Below are 12450 nucleotides of genomic sequence, written 5' to 3'. Positions count from 1 at the left end.
GCCTAAATTGTTTTTTACGTATCCCATAAAGTGTTGCCATTATTTCTAGAACGGAAGAAAAATGGACGCGGATCTAGAAAAACTACGAGGAACGTTCCAAGTCATTATTCGATGCTTTCGGTTTGCCGCGACGGAGAGTGCAGTAGCTGGTCGTGCATCATTCCGACGAATTACGGGATTCCTACGAAGATTTCGACAAAGTGACGATTTTGCTTTAGAGTGACGATTCGGCGTCGGGTCCTTTCAAAAGAAGCCCCGTTTTTCCGAATCCTTAAAAGCAACTTTCTCTGGAAGCGAATCGGGGCAATGTCCGCGTGATCGGCGCAAAAATCCGGCCACGGTTTGTTTGCGGCTGCGATAATCGAAATCCTTAGGAGCCCGATTCCTTCTTACACATGCCATTCGACATCGCAGCGCCGACATTTAGTGTCGTCGTAGACCACGTTGAACCATCATCGGCTTCCTTTAAAACCCCACCAGCCGTGCGAAGCTGTCCTTCTTCGGCGCTCTCATAGACCTTCGCTGGACAAAAAGGAAGGAGAGAAGAGTAGGAGAAAAGGAAAGTATACGCGTGGTAGTATGACAGAACGGGCGCGAAGGCAAGGGCGAAGGAAGGAAAAAGATAGTTCGAGAAGGGGGAAGAGAACGTGTAGAAAAAGAGGAAAGTGAGACGCAACGAGAAGGAAGAGGGAACGCGGAGAATAGGATAGAATCATCGAGAAGGAAGGAGGCGAAAAACACGAGCGAGAGAGGTGGAATTACGGTGAGCAGAAGGAGATAGGGTAAACGAGAGAGATGGACAGCGATGCTAGAGAGAGTAGAAAGAGAAAAGGAAACGAACCTCAAGGAAGAAAAGAGAGAGGCTGACGAAAAAGCGGCAAAGGGAGGGGGTGAAAGAGAGACGGACAGAAAGAGCGTGAATCGGAGGTTTCGAGCCGCGCCTCCTACCTTCAGGGCCCATGTATCCACGACTCGGCACTGTGACGACGCAGCGCCCTATGGAAGGGGAAAGGGAATTACGGGGAACGTGGTTTAGGCAAGAACGATCGTCCGTAGTCGTAGTCGGGCCACGAGTCGAGCGATGTCGTGTGACCGACCCTTCTCGTCGGCCGCGTTTCTTTCTCTTACGCTCTTACCTGGATTAAATTCGACCGAGTGTTTGTTCCGGGGCCACAGCTGTGCGTGTTACTAAATTCGGTGACAGGGGGCGAGCATGCGAACACGCACGTTTCGTCCCTTCCTCGAAACGACGATAAATGGAAGATAGAAAGTAAGGCGACTGGGCGCAGACTGGTCGCTCCCAGGCAAACGCTGCTGCTGTGGAACACGTGTTATTCGTATCCGTACGTGTCGCACACGTCGAGTACCGTGTCATCCGATGTCGAACGAGTATCACCAGGAGAGCATGACGTTCGCGGGAGTGTGTTTGTTTTCCAGTTTCTAGCAGTGATACGGTGAACCGTGAATACCACGGAGAAAATAGTACAACGTTATCGACGTACGAATGATCGAATCAGGTGAACCGTGCATTTTCAACGGTGACAGAGCGGAATCTTGATTAGTGTTCGGCTCTTGTCGCGACGCAAAGGACCAGGAAGAATTTATACGTCGGCGTGTTTCCAAACATTAAAAGGAAAAAAAACAAAAACAAGAAAAGTGACGAAACAAGAAACCTGGAAGGAAAGTGTGCGCAGCGTTTGTGGATGCATGAGGGTCTCATGGCTACCGGATTGGTAAAGTGGTGGCGGGCAAGGTTCTTCGCTGGCTACAGACCCTTTTCTGGTAAGCTTCTCTAATGTCTCTCTCTCTCGGTGCTCTCTTTCTCTCCATTTCTCTTCCCTCTTTTCGTCTCATATGTTTTTTGTTATATGCACATGCTTGTATCGATGTTTGCGTTGAAATCACGGTGTACGATAGATCGAGATATTCCGTATACGGATTGTCCGGACAATCCGGTTATAGGCGTGATATTTTGCCCGAGCTGTGAGACGCGCCGTGCGTGTTCCTGGATGATGCTGCTGCAGTATGACAGAAGTGGATCCCACGTGGTGTTACGTCACACTTGCATTTTTCTTACTGGTCGATCTATTGGGTTGCGTATGTTATTGTTTTTATATCCCAACAACAATGTTTATGGCGTTTCAACATTTCTCCCCTTTTTTTTAAATTGCCAAATATTTTCGGTACTTTAACGCTAGATAAAATATCGGACTTTGTTGTTCTCAACAAATCCATCGTTGGCGTCTCAAATAATCTCACCGTCGGTGAAATTACAGAAATTCTATTTTTTTCACGCAATCTTTTTACAGTTGTAACTATATTAAATTTTGTAACACCTTCACTAGTAGAACTAGTAACAAAATATTTTAAATCGAAGTAAACGATTTATATTATTCAATTATATTTTTCATTTAACGGTATTTAATCTCTGGTACTTATTTAAGTATTTCATTGCTTTATCAGAAAATAATTACTTTATCGTTATGCGAAAACGATCGTTTAATAAATTAAAACCCCCAGTATCTGTGAACGATCAGACGGTGCAAAGCAAATTTAACAAGATTCCACTACGCAACATTGTAAGATCTGTCCGTTAGCCTAACAGAAAGGGTCAATTAATCATTTTACCGTTTCATCGAGCCAAGAGGATATATAAATATGTCTATGCGGGATAGTTTGTAAACTGAATCTCATTTTAAAAAGAAGATAATTTTCGAGAGAAAAATCTCTGTTCCGTTGATAAGTTTTTAGCTAAAGAGGAGTAAAAGTTTATCAGATGTACAAAGGTGAATCAACACGCCCCCGATGCGTGATTTTTAATATATACTTCCAAATCTACTTCAGTGGACCAAACATAGCGATGTACTGCGTCAACACTAAGGGGAAGGGTAAAAATAAAACGCACTTCTAGTTAGCTGTGATCCAGAATTCCAAATATCTTAATCCATCTAAGTTTTGGTTGGCATTATAGTGTTTTCAATTTCTCGATATTTACTGGAATTTCAATAATTAGGTATATTGTATAAAATAAATATTTAAAATATTTAAATAATCATATATGTAGAATGATCGTCTCTCGGTACGGTATTACGTAAAAAGTACCTTTAAAATTATATTAACGCTCTAAATTCTGAAATTTCAAAAGAGAATTTTTCAAAATAGAATTCTCGATTGCAAAACAATTCTTTGACAAACACTTTCGTACTATTTACCGAGAAAAATTATACTTGTAAAAATTAACAATAAATTTTAATCCACCGATAGTTTCTGCGTATAAACAATGCCAACGATGTCCTTTGGAAACTTCTTCCGTTTAAAAGTTCTAAAAAATATCGAAAAACCTACAAGAACAAACATTACGGGATGAACAAATTATATTAAATATTCGAGTCGCCCAAAGGCAAGTAACGTCGCATTTTCCCTGCCGATACTTCACCGCAAACAATAAAACCCGTCGAATTATTCAACAATCCCTGCCCGTCTAGCGTGAATCCCGCTTTGAAGCGCGTCTGATCTCCGCTCTTACGCTCTTTATGGGTGCTTTCTCATTGCGCCGTCGGCCGGGGCAAATTTTCATACGGGGGAAAGCTGTTGCGCCGGCAAATGATAAAAGTTACGAGCGAGCAAACAGAAAGGGGTGATTTACAAAGAAGAAGCCGTTTGTCCTGCTCCCCCTTTGCTTTTCCTTCGAGAGGGCGCAAAAGCGGTACGGTACACACACGTACACGCGTGCATGCACGCACCGGCGCACACGCAAACATACGTGCGTGCGCGCACGCGCGCGCGCCCTCGTAAACTCACGTACCGGGGGTGGAGTTTAATTATCGAGACCTTGCGAGTTCGTTACACACATTAGTTCGGTGGTTAGATAGAAGGCGTCCGCGGCCATTCTCTATTCCTTCGGTATCGAGCAAAGAACCTCACTTCTATATTCTCCTTCTTCGCTTTCTCTCCTCGCTTTCTCATTTTTCTCTCTTCTCTCCTTACACCCTTCTCTTTATACACGCACACACGCGTATCACACCTCTGCTCTCTCATTCTCTTCCTGCCTCCCCCTTTCTCTCTGTCTCCTTTTTACTCTCTCTGGCGCGCTCGGTGTCTTGGGTTTTTAACGCTCACCCCACGAAAGAGTTACGGGCGTAATTACCACACGGCAGGTATCATTATACACGGATATGCGTCCGTTTCTTTATGCAGATACGATTATCCGCCTTTTTCTCTTCTTTGCGGTGTTTTTTTTTTTCTTCATTTTTTTTTTTTTCGTTTCTTTTGCCTTGAATAATTGAAATTAGCGGTCGGCTTCGTTTATTACGCGTTCCGTATCGCTAATTATCGTTGCTCCGCGGTCCCTTTGATGCCGATGTTTTTAAGTATATATTTTACTGGAATCACCCTGTATGGACTTAATGATGTATCGCGCGAATTAAGATAAAGGCGAAGCGTTTCGACTCGAAGAGACCTGGTCGGCGATCGCAGAGGGAAACGTGTAGAAGGTAGAAGGTGCCCGAGCGCTCTAAATATTCGAGCATTCGAAACTTGGGTCGAGTGAAACTCGTTTTATCGAATCGAAGCGACTCGAATGTTCGGTTAACCGAGAAATATTTCGGGTAATTCGAGTTGCTCGAGAAAGTACGGCTAATTTCGATTTGTTTGGCCAAATACGAGAGGATTCGACCCGTTCGAGTAATTCGAACAACTCGAATAAGTCCCTGAATTTCTTTGGCGGTACCGTCTTCGAGTATTCGAGTTGTTTAAATTATTCGAATGGTTCGATTTGCTAAGATGGTTTCTGATATTCAAATTACACGAAATTCTCAAGTTTCTTGCATTACTCGGGTAATTTTAGAAACATATATTTTTGAGTATAAAAATGTTTATATTCTCAAAACCTTCTTACACGACAAGTGGTTACGCAAAAATATAATGTTGATTATTAAACCATTTTGTTACGTAAATAAATATATATAATCAGGGTCGTACAAAAATTCATGAGTCGTTGGATAAATTACAACTCTGTCAAAGTCCACTGATAACGATCGCACACTGACCATGAATCACGGTTCAGTATCAGGGGTTGTATATTTTTCTTTAAGGTAAATATTTTTTTAAATTTCCTCTGTGTCATCGTGTACATTTGCTATTGAATCACGCGCCAAAGTACAAATTCTTAATCTTTGTTCTATAATACATTGACCCCTCTTGCAAATCGACTTTAGAACATCAAACATTTAAATTCAGGGTTCGGACCTTCTTGAATCATCGAATGAAAATTTCTATTTATCGACTTTAATTAATCGGAATAGAAATTCTTGAAAATATAATTGATCAGAAAAGAGAAAAAATACAATATAAATATTGAGTACACCGATCGGTAAATGTGCGAATTTAACTCTCGTTTTACAGCACAATTTCAAATCTAACATTGTATCGTCCTCGTTTCTACTGTAAATCATTTTTAAGAACCCGATTTATTTACATTTAGTAGTCAGTAATCGTTAAATCGTGCACCGAATGTAAATATCTAAATCGTGCCCCGAACGTAAATTTCTAATTCTGGAACTGTATCATCCTCAACCGTACTACAAAAGCCTCTTAACGCGTCTATATTGAGATTTAATAGTGAGTAGTCAGTAGGCAGTTTACTAATTGCAGGCAGTTTATTTCTGTTCTAAACTATATTTAGTCCTCGTGAGTTACAAGTAAAAGTCTGTTTTCGTATAAGCTACTCAGTAGTGACAAACTTTTGTTAAAAATAGTCTACAGAAGAAACACCAACACTACTTTTCGTACCGATACTGTATTTCGTATTATTCATCGTTCAGTTAATTATGATAAAGTAAAGTACGTAATATACGAACCTTAATTCCTTCGTTATCAAATTCGAAAAATTTTCCGTTATCGTTACATAGAAGCAAATTGAAAAGTTATGTGATAAAATTTCGATGTTAATACTTAATTAACAGGGTGGAGAAAAAATGATTCATCCTGTTTTCTCAGTGGGTCGTATATTTTTATTTCCGTTAGTTGCATCGTTGAAATATTATATATTCATTAATGAAAGCGTTTTGTAAACATTTGATTTTACTGGATATTTTCTTTAAATAATGTTTTATATTCGATGTTCGTTGAATTAACCGTAGTGAAAATTTTTTATTTATTATACAAATTTCTGGAACAGAGATTCTCTCTCCTTTTTTTTTAGCAGCAACGTCTAACGGAAAGTTTGGAAACCACTGCTTTATATTCTCGATTAACACCAAATTCTCACATATAAAAATATCTAACATCGTATCCACGAGTCTGACGTACGGTTTACTAGGTAAACATTGCTGATGAGTACTAAAAGACTTCGACCGAACACACAAGACCTCTTTTCCTTCCCTCATTCGCTACTACCATAATTAACCTTTTGTGGACGAGTGTTGGGATAATCCCGACGACATACTTTACCGTTTTAGATGGTCGTCAGGAAATTCTCGATACACTCGTCGCCACAAATCTACGAAAATCGATTCCTTTAACCATTTAACATTTTTGAATTCAATACGAAATATTACTTCTTCCCCTGTTGTGTGATTCATTTGTTCATAGACGCATCCTTTGTTTTGAGCGGTTTACAAACTTCTATTTTTAACCACTTTCTTTAAAATTAATAAAAAGCGAATTTGTTTTTTCTTTATGATCTATAAGGATACAAAATCATATACGGATGGTTCCGTACAAAAAAATGAATTTGTAATTTTGAAAAAAAAAAATAACAATAGCGAACATTTTTATTTCATTTTTATGTTTATCTTTTTGGACAGTTTAACTATCTTGAATATTTTCTTTTTATATACACAAGTAACCGATATTTAGGTTTTTCATTTAAATGATCACCCTGTATACATACAGAGTGATTCATATTTTAATCTATGAATGGATATCTCACAGGAAATATCATTGAAATAAAATTTCGCGATAAATACTCTTTAACTTTCTTTTTGAAGAAAATGAAATTTACATCTTTCTTATGGTAAATAAAAATAGTTCATTCGAACCAGATGTATTTAACCATATCATATGTTGTACGATCTTGAAAAATTTGCAAGATAAAACGAAGAAACCGTTTCACAAATCTTATCTAATATCTTCTTCGAATCGTTATCTCCGATAAGCAACTTCTTCATAGAATACATACCGATGTAAATAAACACAAGCTTATCTCAATGTCATTGCTTTCAATATGAAATCAAATTCTGTAGATTCAATCACTTCAGTGTTATTATTTCTCAACGATGCAGGTAATATCAAAGTACTATTAAAGAATAAAAATTACAATTGATAATTATCTTTGTATTATAAGATTATAGAAAGGTATAGGAGAGAAAAATATGAGCTGGAAATAAAGTAAAATGTAAGATTCAAATTATTTTCTTTCCGATATTAATTCTATAGCCGCTGCAGCACCATTTATCAGAACAACGATTCTTCCGTTAAGTTAACAATCGTGTTTTATCACATTTTCGTTAATTTCTTTTATATAATAATTTAAACTAGCCACTAAATTTCGTTCGAAGTCCAATTCAATGAAATTTTGAATTGTAAATTTTCTTCCAATTTTAATAATTTCTCAAAATCACACTATACTCGAGATACTAATACACTCGTTAAAAGTTGTTCCATTAATTGACTAAACGATCACGTACCATCTCGCTTAAATGCAATTCATTGTGCCCATCACTCTCGAAGCTACTCTTTCTATATATGAAAAATTCATGTCCTCTGTGTAGCGTTCCTAAAACAAAACAAAACAAAAAAAAAAAACGATAAACTTTTATACGAAAAACATTTCGTGGTACGCGATCAAATGAATATACATAGCTCGATGCAATTCGGACACCCTGTAGCTCACCGTACCTGTTGAGGGTTAAACGTTAGAAACGTTTGATGGGTTTTATCGTGTCCCGTAGATGCTCTTTCATGTACGGTTGTTGCGCAATGGTTCCTTTTCAATGTTTCGTTTCGTAGGAACGCGCTTTTACACGCCGTCTCTCTAGGTAAAGGTAAACGCGGCGTAATGCAGACACATTAAAGAATACATCACACTTCCTCGGAGAGTGCACGATGCCTTCTGAAATAAACGTTGGAAATGGACGTGTCCCGTCCCTTTCGGTACACTCTCGTTAATTCATTCGGTCGCGCGGTGTGAATAATTTCGGGGCGAGTTATAGAGCGAATGCATTAAAGATAATTGCGCTTTTATGCGGGGAATCCGGTCGGTAATTATGAAACAGGACGCTTTTATCAGTAATTTAGGGGTTTAATCGCGTCTGCGTTCATCGATTCGTTGACTGCGAATGTTACGGCTGGCTTTAATGAATATTTGACAATGTTTCAACCGGTAGGGTTCTCGTTTCGGAAATTTTCAAACGATTCCGGTTTCTCGTTATCGGCGCGTTAATGGGAATTGGGTATCCGAACTATAGATCCGATTCTAACGGTGCGTAGAAAACGCGATCGAGATCGGTTTGCCGATCTGTTGTGTTTATTTCAGGTCGTTCGAACTTTACATCCCCTTCAAAATAGTCCCGAAATACTTTCCGCTCACCATGACTTAAGTACCGAGCGGCACTCAGAAACTGACTATAAATATAGTCTTTACCGGGGCGGATGTTACTTTGATACCTTTGAAACTCCGACTTTTGTTTACGAGGGATGGTGTCCCTCAGCCACGGGTAACAGTTTCATTCTCTTTGATGAGAAATTCAGGCTAGAAACGAAACTACCAACGACGAGGAACTGAGAACAAAACGGGCACCGTATCGTTTACCAAATTTGAATCTTTTTCTTTTGTACTTTTATACTTTTCAATTTGTTGCCACATCGTGCGTACGACACTAAAGTTTCGGTTACACCGCGGTATCATTTTTTAAACTACAATATTCAAAATCGAACAGTGTTTAAGAGTGTGGCTGTATATGTAAAGAGAGTTTTCGCTGTATATTTTTAGCCAAGTTGGACAAAATAAAGGTGTTGGATCGAAAGTGTAAATGAATAAAAAAAATTCAGAACTATTCTTGGGGGAAATTTTGTAAAATCGAATTTAGGCAATCAATATGTTAAAGGCTCTGATTTCTCCTTTGTGCTATTTCATTAATACGAAACTTCAAATGTGTATATTTGTATTGTAATATGCGAATAAAATAGCGTCTACCTATACAGGATGCGAATGAACTGGTAGGTGTAAACATTAGGTGTTGATAGAACTCGTTAAACGAAACAGTCTTAATAAACGCAAATAAGATAAACGATAAGAAATATGGATTCACGATCGTCTGCATTGGGAGTGAGTTTTGTTAGTATTGAAAATGTAAACAAAAGTAATTGAAAACAAGAAACGAACATGTTAGTCGTAACATGTCAGTCATTTTTCAGCACGATGTACAAAGAATTATACATCAAGCTGCAAGTTGAAACGATAAATAATTTTCAAACCTTATCAAGTACCCTGATGAAAGTTAAAAGTTCCCCACTTTGCAAAACGCGTTATTGAAATAATGAAATATTGGTTTTACAACTTCCAAATGATAAAATGATCTCCAAATATAAAATATACATTTCGAATTTTGAATAAGATGAGATTTATCATCGAATGTTAACAACTAGACGTAACATTTGTTCTCTAAACCCTAACGAGATGGTCGTGGGTTATTGATCGATACGTATCGGTACACATTGGGTGGTAAATTCGTTGTACTCGTTTTAAAATCAATTGTTCGCTCAGGGCTATTAAGAGATTATCTCCGTGGTACCATTTGCCCCCGATGGTTTGTTCACTTGTAAACATAACCGTAAAGCGGTCTTTCGTTCGCGGCAGCTGCAAGGCTAAAAGTTGTTTGGTTACAGTCGTCGTAAACACGGAAGGCGGCGATCATCTTTCATTCATTGTAACAGCAGGGTAAAAAAGAAAAAAAAAAAAATTGTTTTGCTTACAGTCGTTGGTAATACGGAAGGCAGCGACTCCGAGGAACTTCTTGCCGGTGTCTCTGCACCTTGTAGCGGTTCACCACCGGAATCCAAGCCAATTTTGCTAGAAACGGAAGCGCCGCAGGTCGCGGTCGACGCTTCCACCAGCCCTACGCCGGCGACCGGAAATGACGAGCAGCCGACTGCTAGCACGACGAAGCAACTCAGTTTCGAGGTATTATTAAATTGTGACGAAATAAAGCAATTGCTGATGCTCGCTAATGGAGGGTACATAAAGAGGGCAATGTTACCCAACGAGAAATGGGAAATAAGCCAAGTACTGATATACCGTTCAAAATAATTAAAGGATCACCTAACCGTGCGTCTTTGCTGCTCGCCAGGGTATTAGTTTACGTTAGAAACTATTACACGCACCGTTCTATATTTAACCGTTAAATTCTACATCGTTCGTACAACAGTTTTTCGACGCATCTGTTTTACATGTATCAAGAATACGTGTTCCAGTTCGATAACGTTTGTTCACCGCGAATTTTCGATGCATCGGAGGATCGAAAACATTGACACGAAACGCGAAACGAATATTCCAGAGCGGTATCATCAATTTCTTCGTTTCATCGAAAGCGGCGCCTATGGGTTGTTAAGTCGGTGTAATGTATGCGTTGAACTCCTATGGGCGTTCGGTAAATATGCTCGACAAACCCGCCTCTCAAATTTCCGCACACGCCGCGCGTGCAAACTTAATAATTTAATAACCTGTATGCCTGCGTCTCGGATTATTTGGTTTTTCTATATTATTCGGAAAGGTGATCCTGTAATTGTTTCAAACGGTATATTAATCGGATTGAGGAAAGACGGATTTGGATACTTGTCTCTGTGGAGGATGACTTGGTCTCTCGGATAATGACGGTTTCATCCAACGAAGCGATAGCTATTATATTGGGTCGTTTGGTGAGTCATTTCGTTTTCCAAAATGGAGAATATATAATTTAATCAAATGTTTATTCGCTCTAAAAGAATCGTGTTTCATTCTTACCAAAAAAACGAAATGACTTTCCGAACGATCCAATAATTTACCAAGTCTCGTTGAGATTGAAAAAATCCGTGGTCGAAGTCGTACATAGAATTCAAATTCGTAGAATAATTTTAATGCACCGATGCCTACCTTCTGGTCCGCGGAACAATACGGTCGTGACGACCCTAGCGAAGAGAAACGGCGCGGTCAATTTTTAGAATCGACCAGCCGTTACCAAAAAAATTTTCCACGTTCGCTTAGCTACGAAAACACCGTCCTCGTTTCGAAGGAAAGGTTCACTTAATCGTGTTGTATCGGAACGTTAAGAATTGTGCTCCGAAACACCCGATAATGTAACAGTAATAATTATTACGATTCGTCGCGGTAATAATTTCGTGAAACACTGCTCGCTTTACCCCACCGAAATTGTTATCACGTATTCATTTAACGAGCGATTGCAGGGATTAAGGCGTACCGCGGAGGTTAATTTCTTGGGCTTTACAACCCCGAGAGGATTTGCTCGAATACTCGGGGTTTTAACGTTTAGTGGAAGTTTTATGTAAATAATCGTTTCGATGAAATATTATTTATCGCTTATTATTCTTTATTCGAGGTACTTCTTGTTACATTTCCGAGTTGCTATTTTGCGTGAATAATAGTTGCGGAGTATATTCGCTTTAATATTTCGTACGATATCTTTTCAAACATTATTATATATTTCTAAAAATTCCGAACGGTTGATTCTTCGTTTATATTTGTATTACATGGTAAAAGATACGTTACTTGTAAATAACCGATCGGTAAAATTTGAATAGAACGATTCGATCACGCCTGTGTCGAAGTATTTAATTGTTTATGGATTAAACTATTTTCGAACCATCGAATATTTGTTGTACTACCTCGAGGTGTCTGTGATATTGAAGGTAAGGCAGAGAGTAGAGTAGCTACTTTCGTTCGAGAAACATACGCCGCCAACCGAGTTGATTCTTTTCCCGGCCCAACTATAGATAGAGAAAATATACATAGTCTAGATTTACTCTACGAGCCACAATCTAAAGATACCCCATTAATTTTGCATGAATATATTTAGAAGCACGATACTAAGAAATCGAGAATAACTAGGTGGTGTCGTGCCCTGCGTTGGTGGTTTCGTAGGACGAGAGAGTGTAGGTTCAGCGGTGTTCGATACGAGAACGGTTAAGGGATTAAAATCCGTCGTGCGATTATCGGTAACTTCTTTGTTTATCGACATCAAGTCGAAAATGTACTCAAACCGGGATAACGATACGGTGGAAACGATGTTTATGGTTCTAACTTTGATTAACGAATTCACCGTCTCGGTTCGGACCCCATGGTTTTATTGACTGCATTGGGTGTGGCGGTGGTGATCATGCATTACCATATATGGATATCTTAGTAACAGCGTCGCGGCTAGCGACGATGCGTTCACGTGTTACTGAATTTACGAA

At 39.0% G+C, this 12450-nt stretch overlaps 1 protein-coding gene across 3 annotated transcripts in view; it reads left to right on the top strand.

The window, feature by feature from the left end:
• Nucleotides 1-781: 781 nt before the first annotated feature.
• The window catches only part of Nkd (NKD inhibitor of WNT signaling pathway naked cuticle), a 21043-nt gene continuing 9374 nt past the window's right edge, over nt 782-12450 (top strand). For all 3 annotated transcript variants that reach the window (XR_012992009.1, XM_076311040.1, XM_076311039.1), the window contains exons 1-2: nt 782-1782; nt 9978-10183. Coding sequence is in view for 2 of the 3 variants with exons in the window: in XM_076311040.1 (XP_076167155.1) it covers nt 1704-1782; nt 9978-10183 (285 nt within the window). In the remaining variant the exon portion in view is untranslated. The remainder of the gene's footprint in view (nt 1783-9977; nt 10184-12450) is intronic.

This window comes from Ptiloglossa arizonensis, chromosome 5, assembly GCF_051014685.1.
Source record: "Ptiloglossa arizonensis isolate GNS036 chromosome 5, iyPtiAriz1_principal, whole genome shotgun sequence".
Classification (NCBI taxonomy): domain Eukaryota; kingdom Metazoa; phylum Arthropoda; class Insecta; order Hymenoptera; family Colletidae; genus Ptiloglossa; species Ptiloglossa arizonensis.
The sequence above is the reverse complement of the archived record's forward strand: the minus strand, read 5'-3'. Positions and strand labels throughout refer to the sequence as shown.